This window comes from Pyrus communis, chromosome 8 (assembly GCF_041283825.1).
Source record: "Pyrus communis isolate YQ-2024b chromosome 8, ASM4128382v1, whole genome shotgun sequence".
NCBI classification, from domain to species: Eukaryota; Viridiplantae; Streptophyta; class Magnoliopsida; order Rosales; family Rosaceae; genus Pyrus; species Pyrus communis.
Window position 1 is genome coordinate 8,203,168 of NC_142572.1, and position 19,260 is coordinate 8,222,427.

General features: G+C 36.4%; 1 protein-coding gene across 1 annotated transcript; it reads right to left on the reverse strand.

The window, feature by feature from the left end:
• Positions 1 to 11,404: 11,404 nt before the first annotated feature.
• On the reverse strand, positions 11,405 to 14,291 carry LOC137718587 (photosystem II 22 kDa protein, chloroplastic). The gene is made up of 4 exons (XM_068458137.2): positions 13,844 to 14,291; positions 13,643 to 13,756; positions 11,994 to 12,237; positions 11,405 to 11,759 (listed from the first exon to the last, which is right to left on the reverse strand). Exons 1-4 carry the CDS (start codon positions 14,063 to 14,065, stop codon positions 11,512 to 11,514), a joined length of 828 nt encoding a protein of 275 aa, XP_068314238.1. The 5' UTR covers positions 14,066 to 14,291; the 3' UTR covers positions 11,405 to 11,511.
• Between the last annotated feature and the right edge of the window lie 4,969 nt (positions 14,292 to 19,260).

Consider the following 19,260-nt stretch of genomic DNA (forward strand, 5'->3'; position numbering starts at 1 on the left):
GGCATTCGTAGTTTATGGATTAATTATTTTTTAAATTTAAAATGGGAATAATATTGTTATTTTCTTTAATAATATTGTTATTGTTTTGGCCTATATTTAACTCACAGTGAGAGGGGGCCGGCGACATAGAGAAAATATTGTGAGAGAGATGTGTTTGTCGGGTTTTGTAAAGAATGTGTTATTTCTCCTACGCACTGCCTTGATTTATAGTAATAAGGTAGGGAAGAAATCCTTTTATTCCAAGGAACACAAGTCCTAATAGAGAAGAATAATTAGAATCAAATCTAATCTAAAATTTACACAATCACACTTAAATAAGAAGTTTATAACACTCTCCCTTGAATGTGTAAACACTCAAGTGGATTCGGCATTATGTAGGGTTGAGGAAGTCAACTCATACATGCTTAGTGCTATCATGTTGCACCGGATTATGAGCAATATCACTAGCAACTTTATTATCACAAGACAACATCATCGGTTGATTATGTTTGACGTCCAAATCATGTAATAGTAGTTTAAGCTATAAAATCTCAAAAATACCAACGGCTATACTTCTGCACTCGACCTTGCTACTACACCCTGCTTCTTGCTTCTCCAAGTACCTAAATTTCCATCAATAAAGGTGAAGTAACCTGATGTTGAGCGCCTATCATCACTAAAACCGGCCCAGTCAGCATTCATATAACCTTCAATTCTAAAATGATCATTCTTCTTAAATAAAATCCCTTTCCTTGGACCTACTTTTCAAATAACTCAATATTCTCATAACTGCATTCATGTGTTGTTCTCCTGGATTATGCATGTATTGACTAATGACACTCAAGGCATAAGCAAAGTTTGGTCTAGTATGTGCCAAATACATTAATCTTCCCACTAACCACTAGTACTTCCCTTTATCGACCGGTACCTAGTTTAGATCAATATTTAGCTTCATTCCTTCTACTAAGGGAGTAGTCACAGGTTTGCACACTGACATGCCAATTTCTTTTAACAAGTCAAGAATATACTTTCTCTGTGACAGGAAGATTCCTGACTTGTTCCTTAATACCTTAATCCCAAGAAAATATTTCTAATACCCAAAATCTTTTATCTCGAATTATGTAGATAAATATTTCTGTAAGGCTACACGCTCATCCAGCTAATTACCGGTAACTGCCATGTCATCTATATATACAATGAATGTTGTAAGTTTTCCGCTCTGACGTTTCAAGAACATGTGATCACAGTTACTCTGCTTATATCCAAATGCTCTCATAGACTTGGTAAATCTCCTTGACCACGCTCTTGGGGACTGCTTCAAACCATACAATGTTTTTCGAAGCCTACACACCTTTTGTCTATGCATATATGGAATGTTACTCCTTGGTGGGAGTTTCATGTAAATCTCTTCTGTCAAATCTCCATGCAAGAGGGCATTCTTCACATCGAATTGTTCTAAGGGCCAATTAAGATTTGCTGCCAAGGACAAGAAAACACGGACTATATTGATCTTGGCCACAGAGGAAAATGTATATGTATAGTCAATTCCATATTTTTGAGTGTATCCTTTTGGTACCAGTCTTGCCTTGAAGCGATCCACTGTCCCACCAGCTTTGTACTTCACTGTATAGACCCATTTGCATCCCACAGGTTTCTTGTCAACTGTCAAGTTTGTGATCTCCTAGGTAACACTCTTCTTCAAAGATTTCAACTCTTTATTCATTGCTGCTTGCCAACGTGGATCAGTTAAAGCCTCCTGCACATTGTTAGGATTAGACACAATAGATAATTGAACTTGTTACCATGTTTTGCATTTTTGGTCAGCTTCATAAGTTTAGGAATACCTTTGTTGACATGGTCAGGGAGACGAAGTTGTGGTGGTGCACTCGGGATAAAAGATGATTGATTATGGTTACTGGGACTCTCAAGTGTGGCGAGATCGACTCTGAGGTAGCTAGCAACACATGGTTGTCCAATGGTGAGGAAACTGGCACTGAGTTGTCAGGCAGTGAGTTATCTGGCGATGTTAACTCATCCCTTTCAAGGTTTTCAACATTGTTTCCATGTGAATGATCACCACTTTTCTCCAAGACATTACCACTTAGTTCCAATTCATTCACATCATTGTTTTCGTGTGAATGATGACCACTTATTTCCAAGACATTACCACTTAAATCCAAATCATTCACACTATTTGTATTTGGAATAGTATAATCAAGAGTTTCAACTTCTATCTGATTCTCCCCCTAAAGTGAAGACTTGGGATTGGCAAAACATATCATTCTCATGAAACGCAACATCCATAATGACTAACAACTTTTTCTTCAGACAATGATAATAGCGATACCTTTTTTTATTTGAGGCGTACCCTATAAACACACATCGTAAGGCCCACAGTTTTAGCTTACTTCTTTGCTATTTATATAGATAAACGAAGACCACACAACCAAACATGTGAAGTGGAAGATTGGGAACTGCATGAGCATTAGCATATGAGGAGAGAACTTGTAGCAATGTCTAAAAATTGATTGATTGTGATGGAACGTGATGAATAAGATACGCAGCTGAGGTGAAAGCTTCTCCCCAAAAGGATAATGGGAGACACGCCTTGTGCAAAGAAGCACGAACAACATCTAGAAGCTGATGGTTCTTGCAATCAACAATCCCATTTTGTTGTTGAGTGTATGGACATGTAGTCTGATAAAAAATACCACAATGATCAAGAAAGGCACGAAATTCAGAGTTTACATATTCGCTGACAGTGTCACTCCTGATAACCTGTATTTGTGACTTATATTATACTTGTACCATTTTGTAAAACTGCTAAAACAAAAAAGTAACTTCACTTTTGAACTTCATCAAACAAACCCAAGTCATATGTGTGCAATCATCAATAAAAGTAACAAACGAATGAGCACCACCAAGTGTAGCAGTTTTAAATGGTCCCCAAACATTAGAATAAATCATCATAATGATAGGAGCATATTTATGCGACTTTGTTAGCCTATTTCCTTGCATTTACTTAGTTAGTTTCTATTTATTAGAGTGTTTTAAGCCATTTTCGTGTGTTTGTAGGTCCAAATGGCAAAGTTGGCAAGAAAAGGCACTTTGGAACATTTTAGAGCAGTTTTGGGCTTGGAATGGATAGCATAAGTATGGAGCAAGGTGGATGGACGTTTTTGAAGATCAAAAGAGGCTAGGAATATGCTTAACATCTAGAAGAATTGATTCAAGACATTGAAGAGAAGGAATCATCTAAAAGGAAGGAACATTATCTAAACCTTATCTTATCTTATCCTAACCTAATCTTATCCCACCTTAATTCCAGATGCAAAGAGGAATCAATTTCACATTAGAACACCTAAATATCTGGTTCTAGAAGCATTATCCTTTCTATGCCACAACCCCATTCTAGAAACCTTAGTTTATGCCGCACCTAACCCTAGTCCTTTTCCTTCTGAACTTGTGCCGTGCCTATCCTTGTCCTTCAAGGATTGGTGCGTGAACCCTAGCCCTATATATACATGTTTTATGCCGCACAAAACCACCAGAGAGCCTTAGAGAGAAAATCAGAAAAATAACTTTGTGCCGCAACAAGGAAGGAAGGAGAGAAGGAGCTTTGAGCCGTGACCTGTATCCAAGGATTGTGCAATCTACCATTGCAGTGCTGGAGCGTTTCTTGGTTCTTTCTATCCTTAGATTTAGTTCTATGTTTAAATTAGATTGGTTTTGTTTAATTGCAAACATGTGGAACTAATTTCATTTTAGTTAGAGGTGAATTCAAAGCCATGAACATATATGTGATATGAATTGATTTCCTCCAGTTATTGTTTTGTAAAACATGAATGCGATTTACTTATCTGTTTGATTGATAACTTATTCTTGTATGTTGGTTAAGGATGCATACTTAGTTTGCATGCATGAATCTGATGCTAAAATATAAGGGAATTTTGCCTAATTGTTATGAACTTATATTTATAAGTAGTGGAAGTCACTAGTCATGATTGTGTTAAGTAAATCCATGGCAGGAGTATCATGCAGTTCATAGTTACAAATGTCTTGTCAATGCTTATGATTTTCATAAAACTTAATGATCTTTGATATGTATCTCTATTATGCAGTTCATATAGGGAACTTGATAAGAATAATTTGATTGCGTCACTGAGTTCAATTCAATGAAATTAGGAAAATCTGAGAGTTAATTTGTGCAATTCACAGTTAATTTGGGGCATTGTCATTCATGGTTTATAGGAATAATAACTGGAAATCGATTTATATGCATATGTGTCATGTGTGGAGAAGGACCCTCTAACTAGCCTTTCACCCCTTTAATTCACCCAAATTTCGTACCAACTTTAGTTTGTTTTTGCAAGTTTGTTGTTTTAAATCTTAAATTTGCCAAAACTATCCCCATTTAGTATTCTGAGTCTTTTTAGTTTAATTTTCGTCCTAACTTCTCTCTAGTTCATGTTTTAAGTCAATTTAACTTAATTATGTGTTATTTGAGTCAGTTTAGCTTGTTCTGAGTTGTTTGAGTCTAGTTTTCTATTTTTGAGTCTAATTTGTGTAGATTAACAGCCCTTCTAATCCCCGACCTAGAACAATCCCTACTTTCACATACTACAACTATAAAAAAAAAAAGGGTTTTAATTTGTGTGTTAAGTTTTATCACATCACATAACAGGAGTGAACTTTTATTCAAACTAGGCAGAAACAAAGTACGATGACTTTTAGCCAGTTCACAAACTCCACATTTAAAGCTAGAAATATCATGCTTAACAAATAGGCTAGGAAACAACCTCCACATATAGCCGAATGAAGCATGTCCAAGTCGACGATGCCACGATCAAATCTTTAAAGCTTTATTCCTCTCCCCTTGAATTGCTTCCACTGCAAGAGCTTAAGTCAACATTCGGGTACATTTGGGTACTGTTCGATGTGAGTTTCAAGTAGCAGAGCTTTCCCTTCTTAATATCATAACCAATCGTCTTGCGAGTCCGAATGTCCTTAAGAGTACAAAAAGAAGGCTAAAAAATCACAAGACAATGTACAATGGCATTTTTTTGAGCAACAGATAACAACTTATAGTCAAGAGAATGAACAACGAGTACATAATCAAGATTCAGTGTAACATTACCATTGGTAACACTCACGACAATTTTGGGGGATGGTTTTAGGATCTGTACCTGTTTAGAATCACAATTCATATGTTCAGTAGCACCAGAATCAATTATCCATGTATTATTCGTAACAAATGCAGAAACTTTTAAAGCCTTGCAAATCATTACTTTCTTGTTCAGAATCTACCTTAGTTTCGGCAAACAATGCACGCGACTTATTACAGTGGGGATCACAAGTCTTGTCCTAATTATTAGGATAGCCAATAAGCTCGAAACATTGATTTGTTGAATGTCTTCTCAGGCTGCAGTGAGGACATTTGCTAAGCGAACGATAGGAGGAATCTCCAAGAGCATTAGACCGGCCACTATTGATCTTACTCCCCTGTTCAGTTCGATCAGATCAATTCGAAAGGGTATGAACTCGCATTGCCATTGCTTTAGGTTGAAATAGACAATGGCTAAACTCCCAAACAAGTCAAGCCCAACAAAAAAACTATGTAAGCCTTAAAACAATGGCCCAAAACAAAAGAACAAACCGATTTACTTTTCTTTTTCTTTTTTTTTTTTTTTACTTTTTTCTTTTTTTGGGGTCAGCTTTCAATATGTTTATCTCTGATGAATGATGCAGATAGTGGCGAAGCTACGTGAGGGCGAGGAGTGGCAGCCACTCCTCCCCTCGTCGGAAAACACGTCTAGGAGTGCTGGTTCAACACCTCCGCTCTTGTCAGAATTCATAGCACCTGTAAAAATTGGTTTTCGCTGGTGCACTATCTTGGTCGAATTTGTAGAGGAAGGGCAAAAGTTTGGTTGGATTTGCAGAGGAATGATGAAGACGGAGAAGAGACGTTCGAGCGATGAGGTTGGGATTGACGGAGCGGTTGGCATAGGGAAAAGAGGAAGCAGATATGTGTTTGGTTTTTATCAGTGTTGCAGAGGAAAAGTGAAGATGGAGGAGAGATATTAGAGGTCTGGGGTTGGCTTGACCATTGGAGGATGGATTGCGGTGTGGAGGTGTGATCAACGGAGGACAAAGGTTGGAGGGGAGATAGGAGTGGGTAATGGGTGGTGATTGGTGAGGCTCCTTGAAAGTATGTGGAATGTGGAAGGTCTGCATCTAGGAAGAAGAAGATGAGTGTTTGGTTTATTGTTTAAGGTGAAAGGGTGTTTTGTTACTAATATAACAAGTGTGCGGTAGAAGACATTATTATATTTTTATTGGGTACTTAATAAGGTGAGTAAATTGGATACTGGCTGTTCAATTTGGGTGTGAGTTTTAAAGATAGGTGTTGGACAATTATTGGGCCACCTAAGTCAGTAAAAATTGGGTATTGACACTTTACCCAAGTATTATCCTGCTGACCGTTTGTTCACTTTTTTTCTCTCTTAAAATATTGTGCTAACCCACCACTTCTCTTCCGGTCTTTATCTTTCTGCACCATTTGTTTGTTTACCCATTTCCCCCTTCCATTTTTTTTCTCTTCTGACCCCACCTTTTTTTTGTGGTTTATTAACCCATTTCTCTCCTTTTTTTTTTATTTTTTATATTTTATATTCTTGTATGTACTTTTATTCTCTCTTTTAAGACTCACACCGTATTTATCTTAAACTCTCACATTATTTATAAATATTATGTTACTTTTTAAAAACTGCCTAGATCTCACCTAGGCACCTAGCTACTAAGTTCCAGTCCATTGTTTGACTAGCGCCTAACATTATTTAGGATCTAATACTAGCAAATTTAAGATTCTTACATTGGCTTTTATATTATTGCTTACAACCGCTATGGTGAAGAGACTATTTTCTACTATGAATATTGACTCAAAACTTTGCACTCTCCAATGTGAAAGTAACCGCTTCGATTGAACCTTGCACTCTTTTGAATTTCACCTCTCCCTAAGGCAAATCCTGGCTTCGCCACTAGATGCAGAGAAAAAAAAATTGCAATGGGTGCGAGTTCACATTGCAGACAGTGGGTTCAACCTTATGACGATTTGAACCAATCTAGGCATAACAGTTTAACTACAGTGGTGAGTTGGTGCAGGTGCGTCCATGGGTTCTAGTGGTCTGTTTCGTGCAAAGCTTAGGGTTGAGCAGTGGCAAGCAACATGTTTTGAGTTTCTAATTGAGATTGGTCTCATAGAAATTTAGTAGCAACGACACGTTTGCTCGCTGTTCGTTTCAAATACAGATAGAGTAGCAACGACAACAGTCGCCCACTGATCGAGGGATAGCAATGACAATAGTCACTTGCTAGTCAAGGGACAACAACAACAATAGTCACATGCTAATCAAGGACAGAGCACCAAACATGGCTGACCCACAGCAGTGCTATTGCAGCTAGGGTTTTTTTTTCTTCGACATGGCTCTAGTGCCAAGAAGAGAATGCTTTGAATGATAAGTTTATTCTTCTGAGAAAGAGGTATAATATACAATATTAATCCTAACGAAATAGTGAAGAATAATTACAGAAGATTACAAAGAGATTTCAAACAGATTACACGGGATCCATCCTAAACTACGAAATCCTAAATTATAGGAAACTATACAAGTTAACAGGTCATACCATCCGGTTATGAAGCTTTTGTAGGATGCATTTGAAAGAGAGCAAACTTTATTTCATCATCTTTAAATGGCAAAAGAAGTTCATCGTTCATGTCCTAATGGCATCAAGAACTTCTATCATTTCATTCATCACTGCGAATCAAACAATTGTGTGAAGTAATCCACAATAATATTTTCCATACCTGACTTATCATCATGCCATATTCCCTTCGCATTCAACGGTAATCACAATAATTACGTAATTTCTTTTTATAACATTAAACATCCAAATGAGCATGTCTAGCAGAAGTAAAATGTCTTTTTTTCCTTGGTGAGTTTAGTTATTGTGGGAAAAGGAAAAGTGGTAGTCGTTATTGCATCTTTTATCTCAATATATAAAGGAAGAGGCCAAATATGGTGAAACATATAAAATACTAAATTTTGTTCTTCCTTAATTTGATATAATTTTTTTTAAAGTAAGTACGATATTCATTGAAAAAGTAAAAAATTCACAAACCAAGATGAGGATAGATTGCATAACTGGGTCTCAATAAAAATCTTGTCGAGGATTTCAACTAAGTCAAAGGAAAAAAGAGTATTCCGCACTTACAAGCTTAGAGTTTATTATCCTCAACAAAAGCACTAACAGTAGAAACCTAAAGACATCACAAAGAACTATCGTGCATGAGCACGTTAGTGAGAATACCAGGTGGATGCTCCCACCATTGCGCCTCCAGTGGCTAACCTAGCCCAACCCAAGCTAGCCTATGTCCTACATGGTTTGTGTCTCGTCGTACATGGCTCAATCGTTTCAGAGGAAATACTTGAATGCAGTCCTGAAGGACATCAACAATCGGCCCTAACATTGACATATCATCTCCTCTTGGTGCCATCGCTGCAAGGGTCATAGAAAAATCACCCTAAACTTGAAACCACACCCCGAGTTCAACCAGCCACCGTCACTAAGAAACCCCTATCACTGTTATGAAGAATCACCCCAAAGCCACCATTCTTCAATCTCTCCTCCCATGCCCTGTCAAAGTTGTCTTTAATCCATCTCTTACTAGGCTTCACCCACTTCTTGATTGAGGACCTGAGCCTACCTACCCATCTCTGACCATGGAAAAGTACCAGACGAGTTGCGGCTATGCTCTGCCAACAATACAAGGAATTTGTCAATGTTAAACACATATAATTTAACTAATATGAAGTAACTAGTAATTTTTAAGATTTTAAATTACTAAAACTTAAATTCTTTTTTATTTATTTTTAATGTTGAAATATAAAATCTGTTTTATAAATAAAAACTACGAAACTAAGTTTAGAGAGGTTACACTTGAGCAGGGTTCGCCCGAGTCCCAGATGGACTAAAACTGTTAAGGATTGGCAATTGATTCTGATAAGGTTAGGGTTGTTCAAGAGATCATAATTCATGCTTAATCAGCTAAGAAGGAAGTAAGTTTAGAAAGGTACTAGGTTTAGAGCCCTGATTCGAATGGAGAAGCTGATCATGGTTAAGCTAAGGAATGATGGATTGGAATATTTTGGGAGATGCAGAGGTGGCTCAGTCCTAGCAGGACTTTGCCTTGGCAAACTTGTTCATCCTTAGGGCTTTATCTATAAATAGAAGAAGCATCGCAACGAGAATGAGATCTTCAACTCAACACATAAATCAACACTCTACGTGAAACCCTCTCATACCTTGAGAAAACACTAACTGCTCATTAATCCCTCCCAGTTGGCAAATATTCAGTTTGGTTAAACAGCACTAGGTCAACAACGGCGACACACCTTCAGTTTGGTTAAACAACACTGGAGTCATAGAACCTGCTTGGCCTAGGAGACCTTTAGTTTGGTTAAACAACACTCTCCTACCCTTGTTGGTTATTTATCCAAGTCTTGGTGGATGAGGAATTCTCTATTCTTTCGTCTTAAGAGGTCATTTTACCAGCTTTGGCGAAGTGAGGTGTTCCCAGGTTACCCCTTGTTCAGCACAACGAAAGTCGAATTACTTATTGAACTTCGTAGCAAGATTAGCATCGACTGTAATCATGGAAGTCCACAATGCGATTTGACACCACCACCACCATCACTATCTTACTCGCCCAATTCACCTTAGTGGCAAGTTGGCACGCCCGCATCAACCACAAGAAGGACGTAATTAGCTTTTAGTTACTTAGTCTGCTCACCACGTAGGCTTGGTAGTTTTTAAGGTCAACAAAATCGTAAGGAAATTGGGACATAGGAAGGATTTTTAGGAAAGACTAAGTATCTTATCTTATTAATAGTATAGATAGTTGATTAAAAATAATAGTATAGATAGTTGACAAAAAACTATTTTATGGATAGTTGACAAAAAAAAGAAAAAAAAAAGAGACTAGTTGTATAGATAGAGAAAATTTTCTTTTTTCATAAACTAAGATGCAAGATGTATGTGATTCGCATAAATTAGTCTGTAAGTGTTATTGCTAAATAATCATGGAGTGAACATTGTTTTTAAAGCGCTAGTTGCAAATGCAAACGATTTCCACAATTTGATAGGGGATTAAACTAGTCGTTTATATTAAGTTTCCTCGAAGATTACACTTGATCACTTCTTGTCCCAAATTTTCTTTGTTAATTAAATGTCAAAATAAATCTCGCCAGCATATTGAGTTTTAGAATGAAATTCAAATTACTTATTGAACTTCGCAGTAAGATAGTAACCTTATCTTTGGGTTAGTAGAACCTTAAGCTGAGAGTCTTCCTTCCTCAACCATAGTTACAGAAGTTAGCATTGCGGTTCGACACCACCACCACCATCATCATCTTACTCGTCCGACTCACCTCGGTGGCGAGTTGGCAAGCCCGCATCAACCACAAAAAGTGTGTAATTAACTCTTAGTTACTCATCATGCGCTCCACGTATGTTTGGTAGTTTTTTAGAGTCAACAAAATCATAAGAAAATTGGGACATGGGAGAGATTCCTTGGAAAGACTAAGGAGCATCTTCTCTGATTAATACCATAGATAGTTGATAAAAAAAAATAATAGTATAGATAGTTGACAAAAAAACAATTTATAGATAGTTGACCAAAAAAAAAACTAGTTGTATAGAATGAGATTTTTTTTTTTTTTTTTTTTTTTCATATACTTAGATGCAAGATGTATGCCTAAATTAGTTTGTAAAGTGTTATCACTAAATAATCATAGAGGCAACGTTGTTTATAAAGGGCTAGTTGCAAATGAAAACGATTTTCACATTTCGATATGGGATTCTTGGCGGAGACATGGTACAAAAGTCGTTTATATGAAATTTCCTAGAAGATTATTTGATCACTTCTTGTCTCAAAATTTTCTTTGTTAATTAAATATCAAAATAAATCTCGCCAATATATTGAGTTTTAGATGAATTCCATTTCGAAACTTCTAGGATTTTTTAGACACTGTCGCATTTGTAAATCCAACTAAGAAAATCTTGTATTACAATTTACAAACCTAACTTAGAAAGTAAGTTAACTCAATGGAAGACAATGTCGCATTTGATTGATCCGTTCAATACGGTAAATCGCGTAGGGGATTACAATATACAAACCAAGCTTGTTAAGTAAGTTAACTCAGTAGAGTTGAAAGTTAGCTCATTGCGTCGAATTTCTCATTCTCTTCCTTTCTTCTTTTTTTTTTTTTTTTTTTTTTTTTTGGGTGCGTTGTAACCAATAACCATAGGAATTTAAAAGCTAGTGCAAAATACAGTAACTTAATTTAAGGTCAACATGACCAAGGGAAAACAAAAAAGATCGATCACATAAAAATAAAATTAGAGGAAGAAGTATTTTCTCATACATGATTCAAACAAGTTCGATGTGAGCATCAATGTAGTATTTATCTCTCTCTAGTCTTCTTCATCCACATCTGTGATGAATTTACCAGTTCCGGGATTCACCGCAGCGATGAAGAAGAAGACAACGTTGAGCAACACAAGGGGTTCGATTTCGCTGATGGGGACTCCAGTCTCAATGTTTAACTGGGCTAGAGCTCCCTTCCCTGTAATGATTTCTCCTATTAGGGAGAATGCAAATCCCAACTGTGCCAATCTTCCCACAAATAGCTCATTCGCCTTTGTGAATCCAAATAGAGGACCTATGCATTTGTTACACAACAAGAACTCCTTAGATCATCTAGGTCATGCCACGTATCACGAATATAAATTACTTCTGTATGCATACATTTTCTCGTTAGACATGTTATGATGTAAAATTATCAATTGATTAGACTTGTACATGTCTAAGATGACACTGTAACAACTTAACATGTGACAAAGGACAGTTACTCTTTAATTTGAACATTGCTTATCTTGACATGCAAATTAGTTACCTCCTTCCTTGAGACCCAAGGCTGATTTCAATCCTTTGCCTGGAGGGATCACTGCCCCTTCAATTCCAGCGGGCGGGTCATCGACAAATCTACCACGGTCACCTAGAGCTCCAATGGCTCCAAGCAGGGTGAAAAGGATGAAGAAGAGAAGAAGGGGTTCAGCTTCATAGATGGGAATTCCAGTTTCCAAATTCAATTGGGAAAGAATCCCTTTCCCTGTAATTGCTTCTCCCAACAATGATGCCTGTAATGTTTGCACAGAAAGGCTCAGAACAATAAATAAATACATAAATAATACAATATTACAATTTCATGCTTCTACGAATTCTCGTCGTACACGACGTCCATTGTTTTATATGTTATATATCAAAATACTTCATAAATACACACATACACACACAAAAGGGCAAGGCTTGTGACTGTTTGGCAGTCCTGTGTGAGGGTTTTTTTTACTATTTGTATATCTTAAAATGCTTCATCATGCTAGTTATATGATCATCTAAAAATTCTTCGTTCATGCTAATTATATGATGGTCTACTATAAGAACACAATTAAGAAGTTTTTATATTATCTTTACTATTTAATTGGACAAGTATTTTGCACCATGAATTCTAAATGAAGTGGCATTAGAGCACAGTGAGAAAGGAGAGGATTATACAGAAATTTGTTGCATAACCATTATAGGTTATATTGAGATATTGGTGAAAACTAAATAGTTTTACGTAAATCTTGGAAGATAATGGTAGTGAAAATAAATCTTGGTTAGGTAAGAAACAATTTTTTCCACGTAACATAATTTGGAAGATGTTATCAAAGCATGAACAACTGATTGGGTGGCAAGTACTCGAGATTGATTATTAATATGTTAAGATTTGATAACATAGCTATGTATTTCAAAGCACATCGTGAAAAAGTGTTAAATGAAGGAAATTTCCTGATGTCCAATTTTCTTTATTTCCTAACATTTTGTTTTATGTGTTTCAATTCAAAGCTTGTTTTGGAGCTCAATAATTTTAAGCTTTTTGTTTCAAACGGAGTAGGTTTCATGCTCCATCTTGTTCATCTATCTTTCATTTTTCAAATTTGCTTTGTTGTAAGCAGTAAAATTTGTGTCCCATGACAAGATGTAATTTTTTATTTAATAAAATTTCCATTGTATTGTCGAAGTTGTTTTCTTTTATTTAAAAAATAATAAAAAAAAAAGTTAGGCAACTCAAATCATATATTGCCAAGAAAACATTTCTCTATAAATGTCTACACCACCACAACCCAAGCACACAATTTTGCTGTGTCACTTAAAATATGTGTTACAAAGTACTAACATATTCTGAAGATAATATAAGGTATTATATTTTCTTTCGTAAGTGGTACTGTAAAACAAAAAAATAGAAACTCGGTGTAAAAGTTGTCTCAACTTATCAATAGTGCTCAGATGAGTAATGTAATTGAACTAATTGTCACAACTTCATTCTGATAAGCACCTAACATTAATTTAAGAACAAACTAGCTTGTTTGAAAAATGAATTCTATTCACAAACACACAAAGTGAGATTATAAGAACTTATAACAACAAAAGGAAAATCACATATAACTGAAAGATAAGTTTAAAAACAGACAAAAGCGAGCAAGAAGAAGATTAATGTCTTACAGCAAAGCCAATCATGGCAACCCGACCAACAAAGAGCTCATTTTGCTTGGTGAAACCAATGCCCCCAGAGGTTCCAAAGATACCGTCTTCAACCTTGGGCTTCGGCGGTGGTGCCTGTAAATTTGTGGTTAACTAAGTGACATTTTAACTACAAAAATAAAAATAAAGAATGAATGTACGTAGTGTAAAAGAAGTGAAAACCTTCTTGGCAGGAGCTTTGGTTTTCGATTTGAAGAGAGCGACGACGGTCGAAATCCTCGTAGACGATGACGACGCTGCAGAAGAGGGTCTGCAAACAAGTTGAGAGAAAGACTTAGGCCTAAGCCTTTGAGCTTGTACTTGGAGTAAAGGGTCTGAGGACTTCAAGTCCACAACATGGCCTGAAGACACACTACTAGACATGAGAAGCATGGTTTGAGCCATGGTTTTTTTCTTTTTTCTCTTTTCTTTTTTTTTTTTTTTTTTTTTTCGCTAGGGTTTAACTTTGGTGTTGTTGGAAGAAGATTGTCTTTGTTGCTTCGGGTGGAGAACTGGAGGTGTGCGTGAGAGTTAGAGCTGGTTTAAATCGAGAGAGATGTGGATATGGTGTGTGAGCAACTGATGGGCAATTAGAAAGCCACGTCTTCGAGTACTTTGTGATGTTGAAGATAATGCTGGAGCCTACCTCAGTGCAATAACATCAACAAATTGTAAAATAATCCACAAACTTTGGAACTGACGCGTGTAAAATTTTAACAGGTTGGGTTGATAAGGTGCAGAACATATAGCAACACAGCATAACAACAGAATATTCAATTCAATAGTTGCAGAGTGTAGCCATTAATGTGATTTTGTAACTCATGTGTTACGGGAAAAACTTGATAATCACCAGTTTATGCATGTGCATGTACATTTTTTCTATCTCTCTTGTAATGTAGCATGCAACAAATATTTTATACAATTTATTTTCTGTTCAAAAATATATACCGTATTAAATTTGCTAGAGTGGACCAAATAATAGTGTACCGTGCACCGTGTGCACAATGTTTGGGTTGTTTAGTACAATAATATAGTCCAATACAACACTGGTATTTTATGTGGCAAAACATAACTTGGTCACAGTTGGCGGACTGTTTTGGACGGGACAAGTCTAATTAAATTTGACAGAAGTTATGTCATGTGAGCCTAGATGCATTTGGGATTAAACACACTAATCTGGGAAAGAAGTTCTAAATAGAATGGACACTTTGATGATCAAATTTTTTATCCAAAGCTTAGACATAGGTCAAAAATGGACAGGACTTAAAAGCTTAATCGAGAGGAGAAAGAAAAAATAAATCATAAGCCCCACTTGTGATTGGTAGAAGTTATGATCATATATACGGTGTTTTGGATATATGAGAGAATTTCTTCTAATTTAAGCCGTATGGACCTATCCAAACAAAACTTTATTAGAACTCATTTGCAAGTGAACTTTAGACTACTTTTAGTATTCTGTGTCAATTAAATGGAGTAATTGTTAGGACCCGACCCTAATTTTATGGTATTTTTATTTCTAAAGGAGTGAATTGACCAAAATGCCCCTAGAGGCGAGAATGTTGACTTTCATTGACCATTGTGTCGTGAGATGTATGTCCCATTCTTTTAGTGTATCATTGTAGTACTTGACGTTACAAACGCGTGGGTGCAAACGGAGCTTAAATAGGAGATTACTTCCGATGATATAATTCTTATTTACTTTTATTATACTTTACTTATACTCAGACATCACGTGTGAAATGGGTTCAAACCCGCTCACATGCGCACTCTTGCATTTAGTCACTTTTAGTTTTAAATTTACTCATACTTTCCACATTACTACATTTTATAGTTTCGTCACCTTCGAGGTATCGGCTAGCACAGCACAATTCAGATTTCAGGTAGATATTTTGGGTCAGGATGTGTCAATTAATCCACTTAAGCTCCTTGTTAGCTAGGGTTTTTCTTAAACGAAGCCAGGTTAATTAATGAAGTTGTCTCCTTTATGCTTGCAATGAATCTACTAAACCAACACGCATATGGACTAGCTATGGGACATTTACAACACATGCCTTCACTTGGAGCTTTTCCCTAGGGTCACATCCACACCTCACTGTATGAGTAAGTCCACTCAAAGTTTGGGAGATGTGAGCCACACACATTCTCGCTAGAATCCCAGGAAAAATACAAGCTGGGTACAAAAAGTATCCAAGGCCGACAGATCAAATTTGAACACATCAATGAAGAAGCATAGTGCACCCGGATATTTCAAGGTTTTTGTTGGCACAATATAAACCTCAGTAAATTAGTAATATTTGAATAATTCTAAAAAAAAATGAACTATATACTAACAACTGTTCTGTTCTGTGGTATAAAAGCATCTAGCCCAGGATGATGCCAAATTAATTTCTTACCAAGCTCTAGATGTGAAGGTAAAAGAGTACTGCATTGATGAAAGGAGAAACTTTGTAAGAGCTTATAAGTAAGTTAGGCTACTCCTTATATTGCCAATTGGTTTTATACTTGAACCTCAACTTTGTTCATGGTAACAGAGCAAGTTGACCCATGTATGAAGCTCAATGGCCACACATGCTCCACATCACCCACTTCATATTGTCCATGTATTTGGCTTTAAAATTAGCTACACTTGAGGGGGGCGTGTGAGGATGTGAAAGTAAAAGAGTCTGACATTGAAGAAAAGAGAAACATTGTAAAGGCTTATAAATAAGTTGGACTACTCTTCCTATTGCCAATTGGTTTTATGGTGGAACTTTAACTTTCTTTGTAAGAACATCTCACAAGCCTAGTTGCATACTAGAGTTTTTTTTTTTTTTTTTCTTTTTTAGATCCAGTCAAGATCAATGAATTTTAGAAAAAAACTCTTTTATCAATATTGGAAATAGGAAATTGTTATTGACACTTCAAAAATCTCATTTTGCCTCCAAACTTTCTATAATAAAAGGAAAAAACATTTGCGAGAAGTATATATATAGGAGATTTTTGGAGGGGGCAGTTCCCTAGGAATATAATCCAAATTGTTATACATAATATCTATTATATGGATGTTCATTTTTTGGACCAATAAATAATATCTCAATAGTTGAATATCTTTCTATGTAAATCCTACGCTTATAAATAGGCACTTTAATGAGAAGGAAGATACTTAGTTTTGATTGAGGATCCTCGCTGGATCCTCTTTGTGAGGATCCTGGGAATCCTCCAATCACATCCGTTCATCGTACATTGTGTGGTCAGTTTTTGTCTAACACTGTTTATATTCAATTTTAAATAATAAAAATTACAATGATTTCTGACTGCACGATGTACGATAAACGGATGTGATCGTCCTGGCTTAGTTTTCTCCTCCCATCTCTATATTGTTTTTTTTTTTTTTTATATACTTTAATTCCAACACGTTATCAACCCACTTTTCCTCATCTAAGCTAGAGTCATTGCGTGGATTAGAGTTTTTTTACACTTAACCATTGGACTTCAACATTCTCTTGATTTCCTTTTCTTCTCTTGAATTTTCACATATCTAAATTGCATATGTGAAGAAGAGAATGCTTTGAATATATTGTATTCTTCTCATTCAGAGGTATGTATAATCATATACAATCCTACTGTAAACAGGAAAGAATAATTACAAGATAATTACAAGATAATATCTCCTAAACTAGGAAACCCAAGATTAAGGGGATCCCGGAATAATAGGAAATCTATACAAAGTCAACACTCCCCTTCAAGTTGGTGCATATATGTCACACATGCCCAACTTGTCCAAAAACTTTGAGAATTTCTCACTAGAGCCAACCTTAGTGAGTATGTTTGCCACTTGGTCCTAGGTCCCGATTGGAGGAACTTCAATTACTTTCCCTTCCAACTTTTCTTTAATGAAGAATCTGTCAACTTCCACATACTTAGTCCTATCATGTTGTACCGGATTATGAGCAATATCTCGTGCAGCTTTGTTGTCATAGAATAACTTCATTAGCTGACTATGTTTAACTCCCAAATCTTGTAACAAGAACTTAAGCCACAAAAGTTCACAAATGCCAAGAGCCATACTTCTTTACTTAGCCTTAGCACTAGACCATGCTACTACATTTTGTTTCTTACTTCTCGACTTCACTAGATTACCGCCCACAAAGGTAAAATATCCAGATGTTGAACATCGGTTATTTATCAAACCTGCCTAATCAACATCAGTATATCCTTCAATTTTGAAATGCGCGTTCTTTCTAAACAAAAGTCTCTTTCCTGAACTTCCTTTCAAGTAGCACAATATCCTCATAACTGCTTGCATATGTTGTTTCCTGGGATTGTGCATATACTGACTGACCACGCTCAAAGCATGGGCAAGATCTGATCTTGTATGGACCAAGTACATTAATCTTCCCACCAACCTCTAATATCTTCCTTTGTCTACTAGTACTTAATTCGGATCTAAACTCAACTCCATCCCTTTGGCCAATGAAGTAATGACCGGCTTGCATGCTAACATCCCAGTCTCTTCAACAAATCAATAATATATTTTCTTTGGGACAAAAAGATCCTGAACTTGATTCTCAATACCTCTATCATGAGGAAATATTTCAGAGGCCCAAGGTCCTTCATTTTTAACTCTATGGACAAATACTTCTTCAATTCTAATTGCTCAACCGGATCATTTCTGGTAACCACCATGTCGTCCGCATATACAATGAATGTCGTAATCTTCTCATTCTTGCACTTTAAGAATAAAGTATGATCCCAATTGCTTTGTCTATACCCAAATGCCTTCATTGATTTAGTGAACCTACCGAACCATGCCCTTAGTGACTACTTCAACCCATATAATGACTTTTTACGCCTACATACCTTTCCATTTCGCATGTCTGTTCTGGTACATCCTGGTGGAAAGTCCATATAAATTTTTCGGTTAGTTCTCCGTGTAAGACACATTTTTGACATCGAAATGTTACAGCGGCCAATTTAGGTTTTCTACCAGAGATACTAAAACTCGAACGGTATTGATCTTAGCTACTGGTGCGAAAGTGTCAGTGTACTCTATGCCATATTTATGAGTGTATCCCTTTGCTAACCATTCCATCCACTTTGTACTTCACTGTATATACCTATTTAGATCCCACAGGTTTCTTACCTTTTGGCAAGTCCAATAGTTCCCAGGTAGCATTCTTCTTTAGCGACCTTAGTTCTTCATTCATTACTTTTTTCCATCTAGGATCAGCTAGGACATCCTGCACACTGTTAGGAATATATACAGTAGACAATTGATTAAAAAATGACTTATTTGATTCAGACAGGTAACAAGTAGACATAGTTGTTTAGTGGGTACCTCACTCTTGGGTTCTGGGTTGATTCACTCATTGAATATTTAGTTTTACACTTAGGGTCTACCAAGTGGGTTTACGAATACCTCAGTTACTCCGTTTTGGAAGACTACGGAGTCGTGGTCCATCTAGCGTAGAAGACGATTGGTTATGAGAATCATTGAGAGATGAGTCTGCATGTATTGTTTCGTCCAAAACCGTAGGTTCCAACTGCTATTGGTTACCATCATCAATCACCTCGGATTGTGCTCTGATTTCCTTAAAGGGAACTGTGTCTTCCTCCCTCTT

What these genes read in the sequence shown, in the direction of transcription:
- LOC137718587 (XM_068458137.2), bottom strand. Translation starts at nt 14,065, where the DNA reads ATGGCTCAAACCATGCTTCTCATGTCTAGTAGTGTGTCTTCAGGCCAT. An exon ending in TTGCCATGATTGGCTTTGCT is followed by an intron (nt 12,238 to 13,642) that starts GTAAGACATTAA and finishes CAAACATTACAG; the next exon opens with GCATCATTGTTGGGAGAAGC. An exon ending in CTTGGGTCTCAAGGAAGGAG is followed by an intron (nt 11,760 to 11,993) that starts GTAACTAATTTG and finishes ACAAATGCATAG; the next exon opens with GTCCTCTATTTGGATTCACA.